The sequence below is a fragment of the Ochotona princeps genome, chromosome 13 (assembly GCF_030435755.1).
Source record: "Ochotona princeps isolate mOchPri1 chromosome 13, mOchPri1.hap1, whole genome shotgun sequence".
Taxonomy (NCBI): domain Eukaryota; kingdom Metazoa; phylum Chordata; class Mammalia; order Lagomorpha; family Ochotonidae; genus Ochotona; species Ochotona princeps.
In genome coordinates, this window is record NC_080844.1 from 16654174 (window position 1) to 16681100 (window position 26927).

The 26927-nt window shown below is 40.0% G+C and overlaps 1 protein-coding gene across 2 annotated transcripts; it reads left to right on the top strand.

Annotated features, from left to right (window-relative positions):
* ANKRD22 (ankyrin repeat domain 22) lies at positions 1–25738 on the top strand. 2 transcript variants are annotated; one of them, XM_058671332.1, is made up of 7 exons: positions 1–298; positions 1149–1310; positions 15599–15790; positions 18335–18442; positions 21617–21694; positions 24838–24936; positions 25242–25738. In XM_058671332.1, the coding sequence occupies exons 2-7, from the start codon at positions 1299–1301 to the stop codon at positions 25317–25319; spliced, it is 567 nt and encodes a 188-aa protein (XP_058527315.1). In that variant the 5' UTR covers positions 1–298; positions 1149–1298; the 3' UTR covers positions 25320–25738. The 2 variants fall into 2 exon arrangements, with proteins under 2 accessions (XP_058527315.1, XP_058527314.1); XM_058671331.1 differs by lacking the exon at positions 1149–1310 and having other exon boundaries at positions 9–298.
* The last annotated feature ends 1189 nt before the right edge of the window (positions 25739–26927 follow it).

The window sequence follows — 26927 nt, forward strand, 5'->3', positions numbered from 1 at the left end:
GGTAAACATGAGTCAGAAACCGGCTCCTTGGGGCTGTAACATTAGATGATACACCTCTTGGGTCATTACTGAGTAAACCAATGCCTTCGTTTGGGCTGGGCCCTCTAAAAGGTGTTGCTGCTGCCTGTGTAGCTGAAAGAGCGCTCACAAGGAAAGAGACGGTTGGTTTGGGCTGTTGGGACCTTTGTCAACCAGGAAGGAATTTGACGTTCATTAGAAATAAACTCTGAAAGATTCTAGAAGCTCTAGAAATCAAGTCAGCCTGTGAAGGACCAGCATGGGAATCCTGTACTCTGAGGTATGTCCCCTCTCTGGGAGTAGGAGTCCCAAGGTGTTAGCTGTTCAGACTTTTCAAAAAGCAATTTCCTCTACCTGTGTCCTTTTCCTCTGCTTAACTTTCTGTGTTAGAGATAAGTTATTAAAAAAAAGAAGCAGCAGCAGAGACTTGAGTGTTAATTTTTTCGATGGGGAAAGAGAAAATTGTCACTAACCAGATTTTCTAATCATTTCAAAGACCAACAGGTTCCTCTGTTGGACCATGTGAACAGAGTAACCAGCTTTCTGGTGATGGTTAAAAAGGAAAATGACCTCTAGCAATGGTCAAGCTATCACTGTAGAGAAATGGGCTAAAACAATATGTTTGCAATATGTTGAGTTTTTTTTCACCTTTGATGTGTTCAAAAATAGTTGAAATAACTTCTTGGAATCAAGTAGATTTTTAGTAGTTTTCAAAAGCGTGTAAGAGAGTAACATCTAGCCTAAGTAAGTGCAAGAGACTTAGCTGCTTTGTTACTCATTACTCAATCTGCCGCCTCTGTGGCATAAGAACTTGTTAGTCTGCATTCCACTGCAGCTGTCCAAGGGCACCTCCATGGGTGAGTCTGAACTTCCAGTGTTAAAGGCAATATATTCCCAGTCATTTCCATAGGAAATACACTGCTTGGCTTATCATTTTTAAGGTCTTGCTCAGTGCCTTTGGTATCAGGAAGAGATCCTATTATGAAAATGACAAAAACGAGTAATGTTGTAAACTGCTGCTCCCGTAATTCTTGCAGTTGAGATTGCTCAAGTGTCAGGGAGAGGAACTTGTGTAAAATGCAGCTTCAAGAATCTTTACCTGGAGAGTCTGTGTCACTTGTCTTATGTAGGATCCAGAAATACTATACTAGCCTGGTGCTTTCAAGTTGTAGTGTGCACGTGGATTGCCTGAAGATCTTGTCAAGTATAGACTGTGTTTTTGTGGGTGTGAGTAAGGCAGATTATGTATTTGAGTTCCCTGATGCTTTTACTGGTGGTCTATGGACTCCATAGTGAGTAGCCAGGCAGCCTTGGAAACAGCTTCATTGTACAGCAGTCTCAGGGTGGGTGTTTGGCTCAGCCATTGAACTGCTACGCAGGATGCGCATTGCCCATCCTGGAGTACCTGGGTGTGAGACTAGCTGCTCTCTCCAATCCGTCTTCCTAATAATGCACACCCTGAGAGGTAGCAGATAACAGCTCAAGTCCATGGATCTTAGTCACCTATGTGAGACATCAAGAAGGAGTTCTGGGTTCCTGGCTTTGCCCTGGCCCAATTCTCGGTATTAGGGGAAATTGGGGGTGGTGGTGGCAGTGAATTAGTGTATAGGAGATTTTCTGTCTCTCTCTGTCTGTGCCCTTCAGATAAATAAAATGATTTCTTATAAAGAAAAGTTTGGTAGAAGTAGTGCAGTTATATATTGGTTGGTTGTTGCTTCATCAAATGATTAAGTTGAGCCAAGGGAAAGCAAGGCAATTGAAAGAATATTGAATTCCTTCCAAGTATCAATGAAATTATTTACACAAATTTAAGGTGTGTTTAACTTTTTAGATATATTAATAACTGAGTAACTTGGAAATTTTAAAATTAAGTTCAAGAATGCAGCAACTACATACACATACATATACCCACGCTTCTCTTAAAATGCTGTAACTTACCTAGAAGCTCATAGGTAATTATTTAAAACATGTAATTAATAGTGGATCAAGGATAGTGGAAGATAATTGTTGAAATATATGCCATTGCCACGAAACCCAGCATCACAAGTGGAATCAGTCTTGGCTATGTAATTTCATTCTGCTCAACTTGTCCATTTACTGTAATATTAACCATATTCATGTGAAACACCTGGAAAGTCTTAGTCATTTCCAGTCATTTCTCCTTTGGCAAATTATTTCTTAACTGCAGAATTGTCAAATTTTTGATACTCACATTGTCAAATGTTTTATACCTAGACTGACATTGTTCATTGAGATAGGGATGTAAAATGCTAGAGATGAGTTCCTGTAGATTAAAAGAAATTTTTGTTTTTGTTTTTCTGTTGCATGTGGGAGTTATATGTAAATTGGAAAAAAAGTATGTAGTGTCATCTCCAGGTTCAGATGCAGAAAGTGTTGAGTAGGAACCCTTGCATCTGTGCTTTTAAAGTGATTAAAAGCTCTGGAATTATCTCTTAAATACTTGAACAGGGCTTACTCAGATATTGTAGGCCAGTCCCTTAGTGTTTCCTGTGTGTGAGGACTGTGACCCACTGGCCAACGAGGGAAAAGGAGCCTGCACATCCCTGTCCTGTGCTGCCTTGGAGAACTTGTTTGCCATCAATCTTAGTGAAATTCTGATTTCCACTTCTTGGAAATATCATCTAGACTGGACTCCTAGTCTTATTTTTCCTTAGAGCCTTGCATTGTTGACCATTATACAATCTCTGTCTCTCTAAATAAATACATGTATTTATTTCAAAGAAAACCAGCTTTGGAGGCATTAGTTCTAGGGATAGTCCAGCTACAGCAAACCGGAGTTTTTAACAAAACTGATTCGTTTAAGCTGTTATTAGGCACATTTGTTCATGTTTGTCCTTTCCCAAATGTTCATAGGAGCTGAAATCAGGAACCCAGGGCACGGTCTTGTTCCCTCTTGAAGGTGGCAGAGCCTCAGGATTTGAGCTGTCTCTGCTGTTCCCCAGGATGTTTGTTAGTAGGAACTCATATTGGAAGTGGAACTAGGACTGAAACCAAAATCTCCATTGTGGGATGCAGGAATTCCAAGCAATTGCTTGCTCCTCAAATGGAGCATTTCATAAAAAATAATATAATAATAATTTAAACTTTTGGAAGATTAGTGGGAAGAGTCTAGTTGTGAGAAGGACACACAAGAAGACAAATACATTGAATCATACAACCTGATCCTTTGGTAATGGATCCATTATCAGGTAGCAGATTTAACACAGAGAAAAGGGCATGTGTCTCTGAGAGGACTATTAAGAAATACACAAGATCTAGAGACAGCAGCCAGGGTGAGCAGAGCTTCCTTGGAAAGCTGGGGCATCAGAGGAGGAAGGCAAGAACTGAGATGTGACTAAACGGGAAGCATTACACTAAGAGGGAGGAATGCCTGAAATTTAGTTCTGATTGTTCCAGGAGCTCTGTAGGACTTTTCAGGATATCATTTAAGTTCTTGAGTCAGCTTGAAAATATTAAATAAGAGACCTGATGTGGATCTGGTACAGCACTTAACATTGTGCCGTTCTTGATAGTGAAACAATGAAAGGCGAGGAGATTGAGAAAAAGGCCTCTCATAAAATCTTACCAGTTCTGTCTTCCTTGTTCATATATTTAACTCTTGCACTCATTTGGCATTCTAAATGTAAAGAGTACCCAAGAATCTCTATTCCAGTTGATTTGCTAATTTGTTCTTGCTTATTGTAGTTAATTTTAGGAGGAAATGACTATTATATGAAAAGAAATCAGGACTGAAAACTGATATACATTTGTCCATTCGTTCACCCACCCATTTATTTGATCAGCAATATTTATTGAGCAAATACCATAGAGCAGGCATGTGCTAGTTCCTGATATATAATGTTAAATAAAAGAGTGGTCCCTGGCCTCTTGGAGTTAATAATGTAAGCGTATACATATCGATGTATATAGTAATTATACATGTAGTATACAGTCTATATATAAGTAGAGACTGTATGCATATATGTATATATTTTAAATAATAATTATCAACAGTGAAAGAATCAAGGCAGCATCATGAAAATGAGGCACATGTAAGAGGGATGAGGAAGAGTGTTTCTATTTCACTAGATTTGACCCGGAAGGCTCCTGTTGAGTAGTGTCATTTGAACTGAGTCTGGTGAACTGAGTCTAGTCTTGGGAATCTTGGGGAAGCAGTGTCCCAGACCGAGAGATTGTGTGTGTGTGTGTGTGTGTGTGTGGAAAGTCTAACACAAGTAAAGCTGGGCTTGAATAATTTAGGGAGTGGTGTATGAAGTTTGTCTGGGGTAAGATCAGTTTATGTAGGTGCAGAAAATAAGGGGCAGTATGGTCTCTATGGAATTTAAAGACTAATAAATCTTACGAAAATTTGTTGATACCCAGGGTTCTGCCTTACCCTAGCCATTACAGGCGGTGTTAATTAGATGAGGAGACATAGTGGACAGATGGATGGATAACATTTCAAGCTCCACTGCACGTGCTATGTTAGCGAAATACATGAGACTACTGGGCAGTGATGGAAGGGAGATAGAGAAAGATAGCTCCAAGGAGAGGCGAGAAGTAATAATTAGGAGGTATCTGCATGTAGATGTAATTAAACCATGGGAGAAGGTGTGGTTTTCCAAGAGAAATAGGAGAATATTATAGGACAGCCTCTGTTGGAAGTCCTTCCTTGTTCTAGAAATGGAAACTTCTGTCTATGAAGTTAGCTAATCAGCGCTAAGTGCATTTAGAGAGAAGAAATATGAATTTCCCTGGGTCTTTGCAATGATAGGAGTGGACAGAATAGTTTGTTCCCTAGAAATTGGGCTTTTCTAAGAAACTAAGAGAGGTATTATGTGGTAGTTAAGAAGCCAGCCTTTGGGGTAGGGCAGACAGGGCTTCAGATTTCTTTCTTTCTTTATTGGAAAGTCAGATATATAGAGAGGACGAGACACAGAGAGGAAGATCTGTCCACTGAATTACTCCCCAAGTGGTCGCAACAGCCGGAGCTGAGTTGATCCTCTGCCAGGTCTCCCACATGGGTGCAGGGTCAAGGCTTTGGGTTTTCCCAGGCCATAAGCAGGGAGTTAGAAGGAAAGCAGGGCTGCTGGGATTAGAAGTGACACCTGTATGGGATCCCGGAATGTGCAACAGGAGGACTTTAGCCACCAGGCTATTGCACCAGGCCCCAAATTTCATCTTCACTAGCATCAGGGAGAAAGAGGAAGGGAAAAACACCACTTGTCCTTCCACCCACAAGAAGCTTGTTTTCAAGGAAGAGAAAGTAACTTTATTTTAATATACCTCCTGGCAGCTAAAATAAGGCTTCCTTTCATGCATGTATGCATGCGTATCATGCAATAGTAAACCTTGTAAGTTAAATTAATCTAGGGTTTAATAGGTTCAAGAAATTCCACTTGGTTTTTCTTTCCCTACTTGTTTTTTTTTTTCCCCACTTGGTTTTACAAAGGGCCATCAGACTATTTGGACAAGAAAAGGCACAAAGATATTCCTTTCAACATTCTATAAAATCTAAGCAGTCATATTTAATTAAAATCTGTGCTCTTGTTTTGAAAATCTCTTAATACATAGTTGCCCTACTCTTAAAAGCATTAAGGTCACAAAGCCCTTTTATTATTATTATTTTTTAAGAAAAACATCTTAGGAGAGGAGAAGGGGAGATATTTCCTACTTTGGAGCCTGGAATGTACTACAACAAAATGGTTTGCATACTAACTAACCCAAAACTGAATTTCTAGGCTTAAGGTAAGTGAGGATGAGAGCAAGAAACCCATGGCTTCAGAACTGCTCTCCGTGGACACCAGGCTCCGACTGAGAAGTTGTGGTCCTTATACATTGGGATGAAGGACTAGAATGAGAAAAATTAACCTCAGTGTAAGACATAATAAAAACGACTTATCTGTATGTTATTGAAAGTACAAGTAAAAATAAGACCTATGAAATTTCCTGTAAACAGGGATTGGTAAATGAGTATTCATATATTCATATATATATGAAATATATGCATACATATATGTTATACTACTTTTCAATGTGTGAAATGTGTATGGTTGTCTTTATAAGTTTACTTATATGCTGGTCTGCTAGCAGATTTTTTAGATAAGATTTAGGGGATTTCAATGATTTTGCCAGCTTGACTAAAGGCTGGGAAGGACTGTTACTGATTATCATGTAGAATGTGGTGTGTACTATAGTGTTACTCATGTGGGTATAAGCAGGTTTTCTCCATCTTTGTAGCCCTAGAGTCTATCACAGTCTTCACAAGTCCTGAGGATTCAAAATCTGTTCAGTTGAACTGAAAAAAAAAAATTAGCCAAGGACTGTAGAAACTTCTAGTGCTTTTGTGAATAAAATTTACTATGGCTTAGTTCATAGAGTTGCATGAAGGCTCAGAAAACCATAATGGATTAAAATATTGACTCTTGAGTCAGATAGATCAGAGCATGAATTCTAGTTCTACTTACTGGCTAAAAATAGTTTTCAGCCTCAGTGCCCTCATCTGTCTGATGTGGTAACACTAGCCTTGCTTCAAGATAGCTAGGAAGCTTAAATGAAGTGTTGCTGAGGTGCTTAGCCTTGTAGCTGGCTATACACGGGGGATGTTAGTCCCATTATTTATTATTTCTCTCCAAATCAGCCTTACACATTGATACTTAGTGCGAAAAAAGGTCAGTTGTGCCCACTGAGTGTTTGGAGACATAGGCTTCCTGAGAGTTCAAGTTTTGTACTCTTCCCCAGCTGAGTCTGTTCAAAGCTGGGAAGGGCAGTGTGCAGAAATCTTGGGATAGTGCTGACAGCAAGAAGAAGCTTCTTCCCTCTCTCTGGCCCTGCAGACCCAGGAGAAAAACAAAACACTGAAACCTTTATCCCATCCACCATGCTTCATACCTTGACCCTCCTTATGCTAATCAGAGCCCCACATGGGCATGCATCCCTCTCAACTCTGTAAGCAATATTAGATACAAAATTAAAAAATTTTGAAAAAGAAATCTTGGTGTGTTGAAAAGTAAACAGAAGCACAATAAAACTCTGCAAAGTGTTTACCGAGCACACAGTAGTTCACACATTGGAGATCAACAAAGCAGAGATGGTTCGGGGACTGCTTGGAGGGAAACCGCAAAAGGAAGAGCAGAAAACGCTTGATTGTTCCAATCACATGGTTACCTTCTTTGGTTCATCCCACTGGAGAGTCACTAAGAATAGAGATTGGCATGAAGTTTAAGATTTTTTACCCTTATGCTTCATTTTTATTTGGATATTTACAAGTGACAGCTCAAGTTTTGCTTCGGTTTGTAAATCAAGCTATGTTATGGTCACTGGCTGGCTCTGTATACTCTGCAATTCTTCAAGCCTGGTCTCTGTTGCCCCTTCGGGAATGCATGTCAGTTTCTCTTGAACTGGATGAAACTGGTTTCAGTCAGCTGGATTTGATGTGTGAAAGCTGGTTTTGCCTAATTGTTATTTCCACGACTTCTACATAGCAGCTTGAAATTAGCAGAGTTGGAGCAATTCCATCAGTGAAACTGAAGCATGCCACACGAAAGGTTTCTTCATCTCCCCTGCTTCAAGAGAACTCAATGTTGTTCCATTTGGGAGCCTAGCACTACTTCCTTTCTTCTCAGTGCTCAAGTTACCTGTGGGCTGATGTGGTCAGGGAACATCAGCTGTAATTTACTGGTTTCCAGCAGCCAGAAGCCAACCTTCCTCTACCCTGTCTCTCTATCACAAAAGTGAAAGCTTTCTTAACTTCTGGTTTTCATCACCCTGACTTCAGAATGTGGGATGTTCTGGAGTCTGAGGGGTGTCAACAAGCTTCTTAAGTCAGCGGTTATGGCTTGAGTTATGGAACAGACTGGTTGGCCCCTGGTCGTCGTCTTGATTTGGAGAACCTAGATCTGTGTCAAAGATTTCCCCAAATGATAGCCATTAAAGAACAACAAAAATGAGGGAAAACTGCTGCGCCACATTATTACTGCTGCTCTCATCAATCATTGCTGTACCACCACCACCCTGTTGGTCCATAGGAGTCACTGAGACAGCTCAGCACTGAAGCATTTATTTGCCTACATGTTCAGGGTCTAGGCACAGCAGCAGGCTTCAGGGAGGTGGGAACTGTAGAGCATGCCAGGTCCTTCTCCTTGCTGGATGACAGCTGAAAGACAGCAGTGTTGGTGGAAGAGTTGCAGAGCTTGCAGTGTCTGTGAGTTTCAGGAGGCATAACAGAACATGGAAGCCAAGTGACAAGGTGAAGACCAGCAACCCAACTTCTGCTCTGATTGATGGAGTTGAGGTTTTCATGCATGGGCACCTTCAGATCACGCAGATTGATTATACTGCACTTGGAGTCCAATTTTGATATTGTACATTCTTTTAAAGATTTATTTTTATTGCAAAGTCAGATGTATATATAGAGGAGGAGAGACAGTGAGAAATATCTTCCATCTGATGATTCACTCCCCAAATGACTGCAATGGCTGGTGCTGTGCCAATCCGAAGCTAGGAGCCAGGAGCTTCTTCCAGGTCTCGTGTGCAGGTGCAGGGTCCCAAAGCTTTGGGCCGTCCTCAACTGCTTTCCCAGGCTACAAGCAGGGAGCTGGGTGGGAAGTGGAGCAGCCGGGATTAGAACCGGTGCCCATATGGGATCCTGGCGCGTTCAAGGCGAGGACTTTAAACGCTAGGCCACGGTGCTGGGCCCAACATTATTGATTTTTAAGAACTGGTCACTACTGGTATTCATTTTTGTGAGGTTAATTTGGATTTCCTGCTATACACAGATTGTTCACAACATGTGGTCTAAGTAATAATAATTGGTGACAATGAGAAACCCAACAGTCTTTTTGGTAGTACGGTAGATGCATTAAATCCCATCCTGGCCACTTTGTTTTTTTCTGTCAGTTCTCTTCCAATAGCAGCTTCTGTCTTTTGCTTTCCATTTTCTTCTTCCGGCGACCCTCGTTTTTGAGATGTTGCAGTCATGATGTCCAGGGAGCCAGTGAAAATAGTAATCCTTTCTTAGGTTGGAGTCGTGTCCAGTGGATCCGGTGTGTAAAAGCTCAAAGCTGAGCTGGAAAACATTCATGAGCACTCGTTATTGCTGTAATCAGAATCCTGTGGGCTCTGTGATGGCTTTGTGTTACACTTTTCATGGGAATCATACGGTCTGAACCAGTATCTCTGCAAGTGGTTTCTTCTCCCACTCTTCCAGTTGCTTCTATTCATGTATTTGTTTGGAAGCTCCTTTCTGGCTCCCATTACACTCATCTTGGCAAGAGGTAACTCTCAGAAAATTTTACAGGATGTTTTGGGCAGGTCCGGCAGAGTAGAAAGCACAGTATGAAGGACATAAGGGCAACAAGCAGGTAGCCCAGATACAGAAGTGAGATGTGAGAGCAGGGAGCACTCCATGGTTAGCATACATTTAGCCCATCAAGAGGGGCTGTGACAGTCAAACACTGCAGACAGTTTACTCTCTAAGACATGAGGAACATTAGATGCAATTTCCATAGTGAGAAGTGCAGTTTAAAATGTTAAAGCCAAGTGCTGTGATAGAATGTAGCTGGGCTGGGAGACAGTTACGTTAGGCTGTGGTATGGGAAGACCTCTCTGAAGTGATTACAGGTGTGCTGCTACGTAAAGTGGCCTTAGCCAAAAGTTATCCATGTAGCTCAACAAGCAATTGCAAAGATCGAAAGGTAGAAATGAACGTGGAATGCTCCAGAAATAGCTCTTATAGTATGAGCAAAGAGGAGAGGGATAGTTGAGATTGGAGTTCTCCACTGGGCTATGTTGATCAATCCTGTGTTGACATTGCACAGAGCACAGATTTCGCAAGGATTGTTTGCAGGCTAGTCCGTGTGAACACAGGCATACTGATGAAAAATATTCTCAGTCTTTCCCCTCCTACCAATCTGTCCTCCTCTCGATCTTCACTGCAATTTGGCTTTTGCCAGGCATCATCATACCTCCCTTATGGTGGCCGTGTTCTCACGCCACTGCCATATTATGATCATGACTTAATTTATTAATTAAAATTTTTGCTTATGATCTTTTTTCTACCTTCTCACTTCTATCTGGCCCTCTGTGCTCCACTTCCATTTCCCTAAAGTGCAATTTCTCATCCCTGTCCGCTTTCAGTGACCTCAATATCCACCAGACTTCATTCTGTTTTCTTGAAACCAATCTCTGTCCTAAATGAGCCCCTCCACACAGCCACTCTTGACCCTCATCCCTGACAAAGTTCATCTGTGACGTCTCTCATCACAGCTTTGTGGCCAGCCACATAGCCTCTGAACCCATGTATGCTGACTCTGTTTTGTTCCTCTCAGGCTTTCTGTTTGCTCATTTCTTTTTCTAACTCCATTTGTCTTCCTCTGCTTTCCACATGGTGTTCAATAAGCCCTATTTCCACAGTAAGCCACTCACTCTTCCTTAACTGACAGATATTTCTTAACCCTTTTTCTTTGCCCCTCAACACTTTCTGCATTTTCCAACCATAGATTTGTTGAAGAAACCCATAAACCTGTGCTGTATGCTGAGCCAACTGCAGAGTTTTACTGTATCTCTACAAGCTGATGCCTGAAGGTACTTATTTAAAAAAAAAAAAGCAAGGCTTATTTATTTATTTGAAGGCCAGAGTTGCAGACAGAGGGAAAAACAAAGAGGGAGAGAGATCTTTTTATCCATTGGTTTACTCCTCAAATCTCCACAGGGCTGTGACTAGGACAAACCATAGCCAGGAGGTTCATCCTCATCCCACAGGCAGGTACAAGTCCCATGCGTTCTATCCCCTGTTGCTTTTCCAGCCGTGTTAGCAGTGACCTGGATTGGAAGTGTACAGTTGCGCCTTGAACAGGTGCCCATCTCAGGTGCCAGTGCTGCAGACCATGACTTAAACCACTGTGCCACAGTGCAGACCCCAAGACATTTCACATTTTGATTCATCTCACACTTTTAATTTTGACGGCCCCAGGTCTTCCCCCACGTTGAGGGAGAGGTAGAGCCTCATCTACCCTTAATCAGGTCTGATTTGTCATTCACTTATTCATCTATTTAAACACCAATGCTATTGACTTATCTGTCTAGCTGTGTGCATCAACCCATGAAGTGTGATGACAAATGCAAACATTACTTAAAATGTATATACAATGACATTATAAATAATAACATATATATTAACATGAAGCATGAAGATCTAAGTTCAAATTTTCTGATCAGACTTTTAGCCAGTGTGATATACTCCCCATCCCACATGTCTGTTCTTTCTTTTTTGCATTATCATTTAGGTCAGAATTGTCCTTCTGTGTGGTAATGCAGATATTTCCATTTCTTTCTATACTGTCACTCTCTTTGAGCAATTATCTAATTTTTTATAACCACCCTCGCCAGCTTCATTGGCTCCTGACACTTTAATAATTATATGATTGAGGGCTTCTTATTATGAGTCAGATCTAAGCTGAGTGCTTCCTCTATCCAGTCACATTTAGTTCTTACTGTAACTGAACAAGAAAGGAGTGATTTTTAAATGAAGAAGAAAGCTGATACCAAGAGTTTAGATAAATTGAGCAAACAGGATAGCTGTTAGGTGGTGGAATATAAAATGGAATGTGGAAAGTTTGCCTCAGCAACCGGCATGTATAACCACCTGAGAACAACATCTCATTTGGCAGGACCTCATTCCTTCCTGACATGTACCCACCAGCCTTCACTGCTGAACTTAGGACCAATTCCTCTCCAATCCCTCAGCTGCTACATTTTCACAGAGAATGTATTCAGACCGTTGTCTTTGTATCCTACTTTCTGTCCTTTGCATTTGGGTCACATCTTGATTTAGCTTCTCCTCTAGCCTCTCTTCCCATGACTTTTTAAAAACCTATTGGCAGATATTGCTGATACTTGAAGCCAGTTTAGGTGGAAAGAATCTGCGTATGTAAGAGGCAGCCACAGGACTGTGCTAGAAGAGGACTGCTGAGTATCCAAGGAGTGTGGACTGTAACATAATGTGAGTGCAGGTCTCAAACACAGAATCTTGTATCCAGAAGGGTTTTTTTTTTAAAGATTTATTCATTTTTATATGAGAGTCAAATTTTACAGAGAAAGAAGGAAAACAGAGAGAAACTCTTGGATCCATCGGGTCACTCTCCAAATGGCCATTATGGCCAGAAGGACTTGAGTTATCCTCCACTGCTTTCTCAGATCACAAGTGAAGAGCTGGATCAGAAGTGGAGAAGCCAGTTCATGAATAGGCACCCCAATGGGATGCTGGTGCCACAGGGCAGAGGGTTAGCTCTCTGTGCCAGCATGACAGCCCCTCTGCCCCCAGAGATATTTTGAAGGCTGAAGTAGAGGCAGAACATATACATTCAGAAGCAATGCCATTGATGTGACTCCTACTAGTTATGAGTTGAGTGACTTTGGGCAAGAAGAACAGTAGTACAGTCTGGTATGATCTCTCTTTTTTTTTTTTGCGAAATAGGTATAATCATATTACACAATTTACAGAATTATGATGCCAAATGAAATAACTTAGTCCTCAGTAAATGCCAGCAGAACTTTGAATTTATTGATTGACGTAGCAAATGTGTATTGAATGCCTGCTCTATGTCGGGCACTATGCTAGGTGCTGTGACAAACACAGCGATGGACAAGAACAGATGTAATTCCTGTCCTCTTGTAGATTACTGTCTTGTTGGAGGGATGATTGCTGATGATATTGTCTTAGTTCATGTTTTGCTGCTAGACCTGAGTAACACTGACCAGGTAATTTATGATGAAAAAGAGTTTATCAGCTGACAGTTCTGAAGAGTGGAAGAACACAAATGAAAGGCTAGCATCCGGGGAGAGCCTTCCTGTAGTGTCAATCTATGGTGAGAGGTGCAAAGGAGGATGGGAAGGGAAGAAAGAGGAGGCCAAACTGAAGGAAAAGGAGGCAGAGGAACAGGGCTAAGAAGAGAGAGAAAGACTAAGTGTGGAGTGGGAGACAAAAAAAAAAAAAAAAAAAAGTACTTCCATCTGCTCATTCACCCGCAAATGCTTACCAGAGTCTGGGGTGGATCAAGATGAGGCCAGGAACCTGGAACTCCTTCAGGGTCTCACAGATGGGTGGCTGGGACCTGAATACCTGAGCCATCATCTCCCACTTCCCAGGGTATACACTAGTAGGAAGCTAGACTTGGAAGCAGAGTCAGCACTTGAACTCAAGCATTCTAATATGGGATGAAGGTGTCATAAGTGGCATCTTAACCACTGCATAATAAACCAGCGGGGACCCGATTTACATCTCGTGAATTTGGGGGGAATATATTCAAACCATAACAGACACACATGTATTTGGATACAGCTTGTGACCAAGGAAGTAGCAGAAGTTTCATTTGGGCACCAAAGAAGTTTCCAGCAGGGAAGTCACATGGGAGGTTGTGTTTTGTGGATGGACTGGAGCCTGATGGACGAGGCCAGGAGAGGTAAGACCAGTTAGGGATGCATCAGGATACAGTTTTCTTGATGTAAGAAGGAACTGAGTTAAGGCGTTAACAGTGACGAGGGTCAGGGCGTCCTGAGAATTAGAGGATGATATCATCTTAATGTCCCCAATGCATTTTTTCTAAGCCAGGATGCCTGTAAGTTATAGGAATTTCAGAGGATCAGAAAGGTTCATAATAATTTTATGAACAAATGGAGAGCCCTTTTCCTCCTTTCTGTTATTTTGCCAGGGGCCCCTTTCTCTCAAGCTCTCCTTATCTGTTGCTGGTGCTTTCCTGACACTGAGTTTCCCCCTAGTGGAAACAATTTGTAATTGCAGGCTTTTTTAGCTGAGAAATTCATGCATGGAGGGAGCTTACATATTTGACTGAGACAATATGCTTTTCTGTGTTTGGATCTAAGAAGCCTAGGCATGATGAAAGAAAATAGGCAAATATTTTAGGTAATATTGATCAAATAAAATTAAGACATTCTTAAAAGCTCCAAGTGATTCTTGCTGGAAAATATTCCGCTTTTGCCTTTTCTCTCTTCAATTCAATTTCAGTAAAGTGTTCGAACATCCACAAAAGGCAAGGTAGGCAGCATATTTAAGGAAAATGGCATGTGTGATGTGTGGAGTGGCAGGACAGTGGAGAACTTTAACCTCTGCCACTAACAGTTAATTGCTGTGGGGATGTGGGCTCGTGTTGTCAAAAATCTCTATTTTTAAAGATAATCTTGAAAGCTAGAGTATTGTATAAACTACTGCAGTGTTCCAAATGTAATTCAGGCAACTGAGAAAAAATAACAGTGTTATCAGAGTAATCGGTCTGCTCCCAAATACATCATCAATAGTAATCATTACAAATACATTCATGATTACAATTTCACTGAAAGTCAATGAAATCTTTTAAATTAGTATAATGAAACTAGTCTTTCATGTAAAGATAAACATATCTAAGATGAAGGCTTGTATTCCTCCCCTATAATTTTACTATTTGATCAAAATATTCTTGTTTTATCTTCATTTGTGTTAAAATATCTTTTATAAAATGACAGTATTCCTGCTAATGAATTTAATTGGCAAACATGAAGAGTTGATGAATGTTCTTTTGTTGCATTTACTTTTGTCTTACTTGTTATTAAGATCCAAATGATGATCATTCTGCTGAGACAATAGTAGTTCATTGAAGGGTTTTAGGCACTTTTTGTGCTGAAACAGCCCTAGGCCTGAAGAGGAATGTGAAGACTTGTTGGTTGAGATTAGAGTAGCAGGAGTTCTAGAAAGTTCTCCTCACTGGCTTATTTCATGATTGAGAATGCTGAGACACACTGGGTGCAGTGAGTTGAGCATAGCCAGCCAGAGTTACCAACAGAGCTGCAATTCTGCTTCCTCTTTCTGATACCAGCTACCTGTCTGTTCAAGTGCCCTGGTTCTTTCTACATCAGCCGGACTGTACCCTGCCCAGTTGATGAACATCCTATAAAAGGGAAATACTTCAGGGCAATAAGAGAGGTGATTTGTCTAATTTTGCTGTTTAAGTAAAGTTTGAAACCTGTGTATCAGGTTTCATTTTGGGGTATGAAAGTCTGCCTCTGAGATGCTATAAGGTAGGTTGTCCTTTAGTATGTTGTTTTCATGTATATGATAGCTCACTTATTGTGCAATGTAGAAATACTTGCATTTTAAGTTATTATGCAATGATTTTTAAAATTTTTTGTCATTTAATTATACATAAATTTCTTTTTAAAATTTTAGTTTTCTTTATTTGAAAGGCGGAGAAACGTGATAAGAGAAGGATAGACAGGTATCTGTCACCCAGGGCTTCACTTCACAAATTCCTGCCAACCAGACAGAGCTGGTTCAGGCTGAGAGCAAAAGCCGGAGCTCCATTTGAGTTTCCAGTGTGGGTGGAAGGGAGGAAGGGACACAGACACTCGAGACATCACCTACTGCTTGCCATCAGCACTAGCAGGAAACTGGATAGGAAACAGAGGGAGAAGTCCAGGCACTTCTGCATGGGACATGGCTGTCCCAAGAGGTAGTTTGACCTGTTGCACCATACGCTCGTTCTACAATTATGACTACATTTCAGAACTTGTTTGTTTTTTCTCTACCCAGCCCATCTGCCAGGCAGCCTATCAGAATGACTTTGGTCAAGTGTGGCGGTGGGTGAAGGAGGACAACGGCTATGTCAATGTTCAAGATGGCTTTAATGGAGACACTCCCCTGATCTGTGCTTGCAGACGTGGGCACACGAGAATTGTTTCCTTCCTCTTAAAAAGAAATGCTGATGTGAACCTCAGAAATCAGGTAAGGCTGTTACATGTGTTGTGTGTGCAATAGTTCAGAATGATTCCTTTCTTTTTGATCACTGAAAGTAATGAATTCCATTTTTCATTGATTGTAGCTACTACTATTGACAATTTCTTTTTTAAAATCTTGTTTTAGAGAGCCTGACACATTTCCTTAAGTCAAAATGCAAAATAAAGCATCATTTCCTACAGATATATTTTATGATGAATTTTGTCTGTGCATCTGAGGAGGAAGGAAAGGTCCACTCATTTGGGGGATAAAACTTTCTTGTCCTCTTTCTTCTCCTTCCTCTCTCCTCTTTCTTGCTATTTCAAAAGTAATGGGAAAGATTTCCATAAAAAGAAATAGTGACTTTGTGATGCTATCCCATCGGTTAGATCTTTTATTGGCTATGTTAATGTCCTGATCTTCAGAGAGTCCTGTAATAGGATAGTAGAATGCTAATGAGACATTTACCAAGGACAAGTAAGATCATGAATTGAGGCTTCTTAAATCTTCATGGGAAAGAATAAAGAATATGTTTTAAAGATGCGATAAGGGCTTGCTCTACAGCCTTCAGGATCAAGAAAGAGCAAACTATGTATGTATTGTCCTAAATATCCTTGCAGAATCCCTTCTCAAGACCTTTCATCTACATCATAGCAAAAGCAAATATTTAAATAGTAGACATCAATTGTTGCAGTTATTAGGAATTCCCTCTAACCATTCCTGTGCATTGGATGAGAAAGACAGCATGAAGAGCCCCACTTGTCCCTTCCAAATCACTTTAAAGATGGCACATTGCACGTAACAATAATTATCAGAAAATTGGTCACTGCTGGACTTTCTTGCGCATGTTTACTGTTTTCAGCTTTGTTGAGCTTTCATACATACCCTTCCTGTTCTGAATTTAATGTATAGGTATATTAGTAGAATATGTCTATATTCCTGGAAAGTAGCAGAGGAGCCAGGGATGTAGAGATATCCTGAGCAGTAGTGCCTGCCTGTGACTATGGAGTGGGTGCTGATGATCACTGTGCACATACTGTTGAGGAGGGGGATAAAGAGGGAGATGGGAGAAGTAGGGGAGTGAGGGAAGTGTGGGTGTCTTCTTGAAGATATGCCTATGCAGCACATGAAATCTGTTCTTTATATTAATCTAATTTTTAAGTGTTCTTTTACTGGAGCACAACTTGGCAGCACAATAGGAAAAGCATTAGTATTTTTTTATACCTGGGATTTTAGTTTTAGAGACATAAGCAAAAGACAGATTTAAGGATGTCGATAAAACTTTGTGGGTGCAGATGTTCAGGCAACATTATTCATAAAAGTGGGATGTTACAAATGTGAAATATCCTACTGGTAAGGTTTAACTAAGTCAATTAGGACGGCTCCATTCAGTAGACATCAATGTGGCCACTATGCTCACAGGGAGAAAGAACTTCAACAACTTCTATTACTCTTATTTTTAGTTTTATTTTTCCACAGACTCTTGGAAGTGCCCTGGTATATTTAAAAATAGTGAACAACATGAGACATGTACATGTTCTAAATGTGCATTTCTTAGCTGAAAGAAAAAAGACAAGGTATAATTTTGGATGTATACAGTGGTCCTGCATTTTAAATATTCCACAGGTATAAATTTAAGAAGAAAAAAAAGCAAAATGTCAGCAGTTAACCCAGTCCTGTTTGATAATGGTTGATATCTCATTATATTTTTGGCTAGTTTTCAAAATATACTTCAATATTTGGAAACATAAAGCATGTTCAATAGAAGAACAGTGTGTGACCCAAGGAGGGAATTAATCTCTCTTTTTCTCTCTTCCCTGCCCTCTCTTCCTACTGATTTGGCGGATGTTCCAATTATACCGTAACCTGGTTTGCATTATATTTATTTGTACAAGATTCTCTCTACCTTTGATTATGAAGTTGTGGCAAACCCTTAAAATCTTCCACTTGATAGCTAGTCACATATTTGAAAAATTTAATTATTTATGTTCTTCTAAGACTGCCTATGTGTATGTAGGAATATGGGAAAAGTGCCGCATGGATTAGATTTTCCTCTAAACATAGCACAACATGGATAATTGTGTACCATATATGATTAATGCATAAGTATAGCTTTTCATACTCACTTCAATACTGAGCCTATGTCTTAGTATACTGTTTTCCCCCCAAACTGAGTGTGAGAATCAGTCTTTTGATGACTCAGAATGTCTGTCTCATGTGTCATTTTTCAGTGGCTCTTCCTCAGTTTTTCTCTCTTACATTAAGTTGTGTTCAGTATTTGATCACTAGGTACATGAATTATTATTTAAGGATACCCCACAGAAGGAAGTACTATGAGGAGCAAAATGTGTTTACCCTGACTTGAAAATTATGGAATACATACATATATACATCAAGAAAATACATGATACCTAAATACTATACAATTTTTATGTGTCCATTAAAATGAAAAAAAATTAGGAAAGCATAAACTTTACTTTCCAGTTTATATTCTGACATATGGAACCTGAAATGCAATGTCCTATTAATAAAAATCCTTTTCTTCGTTTTTAGAAAGAGAGAACCTGCTTGCATTATGCAGTGAAGAAAAGGTTTACGTTTTTTGATTACCTGCTCATCATCCTCCTGATGCCTGTTCTGCTGATTGGGTACTTCCTCATGGTGAGTGGAGCCGTGGAGCACAGGGGAAATGCGTGGGGAAAGCCATGCATGACTCGTGACTGCTTGCCGGGGGAGTAAGATGTGAAGAAACAGTAGAGATTCCCAGAATGCGTACAGATGTCACGATTGAAATAAAACAAGAAGAAAGGTAGCAAAAGCAGTTCACCAATGATAAAATCAGCTTTGCAATGTTTATTTTCAAAGTAATTTACATTGCTTCTCAGCCTTTTGGCTAAGATCAAGTATAAAAGCAATCTAGAGTTCAAAAATGCTACACGTAAAAAGAAAAGGTAGAGAGATGGAGATGCTAATAATTCTGAATTGATCAGCACTTGCTGTGTACTTTTATTGAAATACCACCCTACACCCATAAGGATGGACAGTTTTACCGGGTAGTTAAAAATCAAAGGAAAAAAGAAGTCATAAAAAATTATTGTTCACTGAAAAAATCACCTGAAGGAAGACAAAGTTCTGTGTTAAAAAAAAAAATTCTCTTCCTCCTATGTCTCTCCTATATAAGGTAGAGGAGTTTATTTTTTCATATATTTCTCCGCGTGTCTGATTTTTAATTCACACCTTTTGTGAATTAAAAACATATTTCAAGAGTCACTTCTAGAAGCAAACACAAAAGATACTGAGATGTGAAGCCCATCTTTCATCTTGATTGATTTATTCATGCTTGATAGCATCTTGCAGGCAATAATTTTCCTGAATAAAGAAATAAGGAGTTGATGTAGCAATGCAGTCAGTTTATTTTTTATCTACTCCAGAGTGACCAAGCATTTGAGCCATCATCTACTGCCTCCCAGGCAGGAGGTATTAGTAAAGGCGACAGGAAGTAGAGTATCCTGCACTTGAACTCCAACATGGGATGTCTGCGTTCCAGATTTAACCCGCTGGGCCACAATGTCTGCTTCTGGCCACTTCCACTTTGGGGATGACTCACCAGGTGCCTAATTTACTCTGGCTGAATGACTCCAGCCTTTTTTGTGCTGATAGGAAGTAGACATTAGTTGACTTTTTTAGCATGAACTTTGGAACAAAGTCCGCAAGTCAGAAATGCTACCTCTTTGGGTAGTAAATGTTACAGTTTTGGGGAATTATAATCAAATGTGAAAATGCTGATTTTAATGATTGATTTTATGGGAGTGATGAAAATTTTAAATTCACTAATAAATACATGATCTGCTTATAACTGTGAAGCGTTCTTAAAAATGTTCTAAGTATATATGGCACGTGTTCAGCCTAGCAGTTAAGAAACCAATGAAGATTCTCCCACCTTGTATCAGAGTACATGGATTGAGTTCCTGGCTCCATCTACTGACTCTGGTTTCATGTTAATGCAGACCTTGGGAAGCAGAGGTAATGGTTCAAGTGACTGATCTCCTGCCATTCATGTAGGGTATATGAATTCAGTTCCTGCCATGGTCCAGACCCAACCCCAGCTACTGGGAGTATTTGGAAAGTAAAATGGTAAATGGGTGATCTCTCCCACTCTCTCTACCTACTTCCCTCCCTCATTCCCTCTCTCTCCTTCTTTTGCCCTCTTTGTGTGTGTGTACATGCCTTTCAAAATGAGAGAGATTAACTTTAAAACCAAAATAATTTGTGGTGTCTTTAATAATACACAACACTTGAGTATCTGAGGAGAGAAGGAATCTGTCATCCATTTTTCAAGGAAAAAAAATACAGCTGTGATTAGAAAAGCCCACTCAGCATTTGTTGGCACACGATCTGTCAGAAGGTGGGAGCTTGGGGAAAACAACTGACTGCAATGAAGAAGCCATCTGAGATGGCACAGATACCTCACGTATTGCCAGAGCCGGGGATTGTGAAGCTGTGAAAAATGACGCAAAGGTGACATGAGAGGAACTATCAGCGAAAGAGCCAGCAATGATTGAATTGCTTCTGAGAAGGGGATAGGAGAGACAGTTTGGAAGTTTACCCAAGGAGGATGCATAAAGAGAGAAGACACTTGAATGAGGCCTCCTGGGTGAGGAGGGGGCTGAACTTCAGGCCTGTGCCCATGAGCAAGGAGAGCTTTGCTTCCTCCACTAATATTGGTGGAAAACTTCAACTGGCACTTGTTCAGAATCTCAAGGGATTTGAAAGAATAAGTGCATTTTGCAGGTGTCCTAGCTTAAGTCATTTATTGGTTTAATCCATCAGCTTACTATTTTTTTTTTTAAAGATAGTTTTTGAGAATGTGGGCATTTCCAGTACAGTCCATTTGCCCACTTTCCTCTTCATTAAGTATGCATTTTTTTAAAGATTTATTCATTTTATTATAGCCAGATATACACAGAGGAGGAGAGACAGAGAGGAAGATCTTCCGTCCGATGATTCACTCCCCAAGTGAGCCGCAACAGGCCGATGCGCGCCGATCCGAAGCCGGGAACCTGGAACCTCCTCCAGGTCTCCCACGCGGGTGCAGTGTCCCAATGCATTGGGCCGTCCTCAACTGCCCTCCCAGGCCACAAGCAGGGACATCAGCTTACTATTAACGGGACTATTATGTGCCAGACACTATGCTAAGAGTCAAGGATGCAGTTATGCTTGAAATACCCATAGTCCTTGCTCGTGTAAAAGTTAGGAATGGTGGGAAGAGTCATTAATCAAATGACAGCACCACATGTAGAACGACCATGAAGCAGATGATACACAGAGAGGTGAGGGGTGAAGAAAGCCTGGAGAAAGGAAGTATCTTGACAGTGATTCTCTGGTACTGGAGAGCCTGATGGAAGTGTAAATCTTTTAAGGGCCTGTGTAGCTAACGCCAGGGGAGCAGATGTGGACAGAGAGAGAGGGTGAGGGCTAGGGCCCGAGTAGGGGTTTGTGGGCCTTGATGAAGAGTTTATATTTGTCCCCAGAGGAATTGGAGGTTACTGAAGAGTTTTGAGGCAAGAAGGGATAGGCAAATACTGTGACAACTGTCAACAATGTTTGATTGGTCTAAGTTGGGGCCTGAGAACATGTATTTCTAACAAGTGCCCAGATACTGTTCTGTAAACATACCCTGAGGATTACAGCTTTCACTGGTATGAACAGGGACTGAGGAGGTGGAGAGAATTTTTAAAAGATGCACAGAAATGTCAGAATTAAAATTCAGTTTGTGACACAAAATGAAGGAGAGGCTTACAAGTAAACTTCTCTTTCGCTCCCTGTTTGTAACAGGTGTCAAAGACTAAGCAGAATGAGGCTCTGGTACGGATGCTACTTGATGCTGGTGTTGACGTTAACGCTACTGACTGTGTAAGTCTGTGTTTTTAGCCATTTTTAGTAAAAGTCCCTGATGTGATCCTTGAAGGTGATATTTTTGGTCATCAGTAAGTTTGCATTTATTTTACATTTAGTTTTGTTTTTCACTGCCTTCAGGTGACCTTGAGATTCTTCATGTTTTTCCACTAAATTTACAAGAAAATCATTGATGATAGGACATAGCTCATAAAACCAGGCTTTACTGTTGGTGAGAAGTAACGTCCAATACAAACTCTTGACAACAAAATGCCATTCTTATCACATAAGAAACTGAAGTCACCACACCCAAATGTAACTGTAGGCATTCCAGTACTTATATGAGTTTGGCAAGTTATAAGCTTTTTCAGCACTGTTTTCTCATCTATAAAATGGCAGTACTAATAGTATTCACTTTAGAGGCCTGGCTTATTTGAAGCACTGTGCAGAGTGACTGGCAAACACTATGACTGAATGTTAACAGCTGCTGCTGAAGCTAGATCCCAATCTGAGATTAGGTTGTAACTCACTGATAAAAGATGCTTCTTTTATTAGCTAAAGACAGATAAGATAGGGAGCTAAAAAAAAAACCAAAACAACAACAACAACAAAAAAAAACCCACCAATAGCAACAACAACAACAAAATGCCAGAACAGTGATAGTGTCAGCTGGCTTCCTGTATGCACTTCTCAAGCTTTGTTACACCTGAATTCCTGCACTCTCATGCTCATCTTCCCCACTTCCATGACTATAATGGGGTAGAAGTTTATTTCCTTTTCTTGTGATGTTTTCTTTTATTAGGCTGATTGAATAAAATTTTAGATGACCAGTTCTTTGTTTGAAAAGTGGGCATGCTGAAATTTGATTCCAAGAAAGAAGCATGGTATTTGTGATCCCTAATTTCTGTGTATACTTGCCTTGGTGTGTGTAATGCCATTGTTCTGTAACAGGGAATATGTCCCCATCCCTGTTCATTCACTACATCATTTTATTTTGTTTGGATTATCCCACGCAAATACAGGAAAATAGTGGTATTTGTGCCTGTGTGTGTGAGTGAGCAAGGGAGACCATGAGAACACGTTTATGAAATTGCAAATAGTACTGTTAGATTGACATGGACAGACTACCAGTATACATCATTATTCTTCTTGATACTTTTGGAAGATATTCACAGATTAATAAAGACAAAAGATTCAAAATGCATTTTCTTAATCTTTGCCTTTAACTTTGTGGATTTGAGATTATATCAATAACTAAAATTTCTCTAGTACATTTTCCCAGTTATTTGTGTCTTTATCTTTAGGTAGAGATCTTACATTCCTATGCACACACACATGTGAACAAGTGGTGACACCATTTCTTCCAAAAAACACTTCTCAAATAAGAAGTATTGAGATTTAACTCTAAGTAATGCAGTGTTTTTTTCTTTTTTACTTTTTTTATTACCTTTTTCTTATTCATTAATTACATTGTATTATGTGACACAGTTTCATAGGTACTGGGATTCTCCCCACCCCTCCCCAAACCCTCCCCCCATGGTGGATTACTCCACCTTGTTGCATAACCATAGTTCAAGTTCAGTTGAGATTCCCTCTTTGCAAGCATATACTAAACATTGAGTCCAGCATCTTATAGACCAGTCAAGTTCCTCAGCTTCTTAGGGAGACCCTGTCTGCTCTGAGGGCAGAACCAGCAGAGTACCATCCTGGTCAATTAAAAACTCCAACATACCGTCACTTCGTTGTGGAATTATGTATTTTTTGTAATTGTGTGTTTTTTATTTCACATGGAAAAGGTCAAGGCCATATTTTCCAATTACTGTTCTGTCATTGAATAAAAATATGATCCCAGCTTTGTCTTACATGATGTTAGAAGACTGTTAATTTTGTTAGTGTTTTAATTCTTTTAGTGCTTTTCAAAAAGACTTTATTTATTTGAAAGACAGAGTTACACAGAGAAAGGGACAGTCAGAAATCTTCCCTCCACTGGTTCATACGTCCAATGGCTGCAAAGGCTAGGGCTGGGCCACGCCAAATCCAGGACTTAGGAGATTTTTCTGGGTCTCCCACTTGGCTCAGAGGCCTAAGGACTACTTTCCAAATGTGTATTAACAGGGAGCCAGATTGGGAGTAGAACAGTGGGAACACAAACTAGTGCCCATGTAGGATGCTGCTCAGCTGGCAACTTGACATACTACACAATAGTACCCAATTCTGTTAGTCTTGACAGTCAGGGATGTTATCTCTTCATTTAATGAAGCCATTCATTCTTGGCTGATTTTTTAAAGGCAAAAACAAAAACAAAAAACCTCTAACAAATGTTCCAGCTATCAAGTTTTGAACTATAATAAGTAAGTGCCTAAATTAATGTCAGAAGATTATATCTGCTACTTATAAATCATAATATGGACTCTAACAAACCAAAAGTGAGTTTCTCAAGATGCTGTGAGTGTAGCAATGTTCTCTACTGAAATAAACATTTGCCTCTTCAGACTGTGAGGATTTTAATCAAGAACATCAGAGAATAAAGTTTGCAGAAAGTTCCATGTGGAAAAGAAAGTAACATCATGTAGGCTATGATTGCCTGTGTGCACAGAGTTCTACAGAGAAGCATGGCATAATTCAACATCAAACTTTTTATGAGTTGCATTCTCCAGTTTGGAACAGAAAATGATAAATGAAGATATTGACAGCTCATAGAGTATTAGTTCACATAAACCCCTAGGCAAAAAAGTGTGGAAGCAGTAAGAGGAGGGCTCCCATCGACTCTTGAGATGTCAACATGGATCAGGACTGTAGTCAGAAGCCAGGAATTCTGTCCAGGTCTCTTGCATGCATGACAGGAGTCTAATTACCTGAGCCATCACCACCTTGTCTAGGTGTGCATTGGTAGGAATCTGGAGTCAAGAACCAGATCTGGAATCAAACCCAGGCCCCTGGATATGGGACACAAGGATCTTCCTGCAAGGCAAGTGCCCACTTCGAAGAGGAAAGCTTTTTAAGTCTAGGAAATAGAGGTGCTCATTGATGGTTCGCAGATTGTCTTGTTTGTCTATCTGTACACTACAAAGTGAAAAAACAAATGTGAGCTTGAGAAGCCACAGGCTGTGGTTGCAGAGATCCTGACTGATGAGGTTTGAGGTTGGCCTTTTCTGTTTCAGTACGGCTACACTGCATTGCATTATGCCTGTGAAATGAAAAACCAGACTCTTATCCCTCTGCTCCTGGGAGCCCATGCAGACCCCACAATAAAGAATAAGGTAAGTTAATAAATCTGCAGAAAAACAAAAACAAAGGAAGCATTTGGGAGGCCCCAGGCTGGTGTCCTGCTGGCAGCATAGTTTTCTGGTTTAGGCCTTACAAACAAATTAATTGTCTCTGATATTAATTACAGTAAAATTGTCCCCATTGAAGTTATCAGATTGATTCTGTTATTAGAATTGAATGGCATTTAAAGCCTTTACAAACCTGAAGATTAATCAGTCTTGACAGTTGACCAGACCTTTCACATTGGCATTTGACCCTATTGGAAATAAACAGTTGTAATTTCTTCTTTTGTACTTAGCACAGTGAGAGCTCATTGGACATTGCACGGAGATTAAAATTTTCCCAGATCGAATTCATGCTAAGGAAAACATCATGATCCCTGTGAACTCAAGAATGGGTCATAGGCAGAGCTGAAGAACTGGATTCTAACTCCACCTTGGACTGTTGGTCTCTGAGCTTCCCCACCTGGACACCGCAATTTTATAGGAATGATGATGGTTGCCATGGTTGTCTTTGAAGAGCTTTTTATTTATCATGTGGTTTGCTCACTGGAGGTCACCACGGCCGTAGTATTTCTAGAGGAGACATGGAACTTGTCGGAATCTCCATGCAGTCAAAAAGCAGATGTTTCAAAGTCGGTCACTTCTGAAGAAGAGGTTCAGAGTTACCTGAGAGACCCTGCCTTCTTCTGGCTTTATCACATTATCAAGGACTGTCTGTCTCTGCCACACTTTAGCAGGCAAGCTGTCCTTCTCAGGGCCCTTGGAATACTAAGAGGAAGAATCAGTGTGTACATTTGTGTAGAAACATGTATGTTTGTGACTTTAGCGATTCACATGTAAATATTCTTTGCTGGAACAACTTCAATAAAAAATGTCTCTCAGATGTTAGTGGTGGGTTGTTTGTGTACCACACAATGTGCAAATATTACAGAATTCTTACTTTTTTTTCACTTTTCAGAAAGCTTGTTTACCAGCAAATCAGTAGATATATTGATACCAGTTTACACATAAAGAGCCATCTTGATTTGAGTAAGACCTTGTAAGTATCAAAACACTTTTTAAAGGATATATTTATGATCCTTTATAAAGGAGTTGGTAAACAAGTGTTTTGCATCTTTTCACTGATAACATTTAAGATAGTATTGTGGCGTAATTGGTTAAGCCACTACTTGTGATGCTGGTATCCCATGTCAAAGTGCTAGTTTGAGTCTCAGCCACTCTACTTCCGATTCACATTCCTGCAAAAGGTTGCCCAATCCCTTGGGCTCCAGCTATCCATGTGCCAGAAAATGATAGTGCTTTGCTTCAGCCTGACCTGGCCCTGGCCATAGCAGCCATTTGGGAAGTGAACCACAGGATGGAAGATTGCCCTCTGTTTGTAAACTAAGCTACACAATATACGATAGCAAATATAGTCTAAGAATGAAATATTTACTGTCTTTAAACAAAAGTCTAGTAAACAGCAAAACCAGGAATATACTTTTAATTATATGCAGGCTCTCAAGGCACCTATTTTGTGAAGGAAGTAGTAGACTTATATTCTGATGACATTAAATGTATCTTTATAATTTATGTAAGCATTACCATTGAACTGAGTTTCTAGGTGACTTTGGGGAGCCAAAAAAGAAAACACACACCTGTGTATCTTCAACAGTATTTCTTCAACTTAAGCAAATATATCTCTTATTTTGTTTCAGAGCAAATTATGCAAAATAATATGAAAATCACAGCTATTATTTTTGACCAATTGCAAAAATTGAACAATTTTCTAAAGAAATAAGTCAGCATTTGTAAATGAATTGAAAGGATTGCCTAACAGTAACTGTGAAGATCAAAGGATAAGCTGCATGATAATTTGCTTAATTGTATTCATGGCTTTTAATTTGGGAAGCATGAAAGAGAACCAGAAATGTCTAGTTATTAGTTTCCTAGCAACAGGCTGTATATAGACTCTCAAACAAGACCGAACTGGAGTCTAGGTA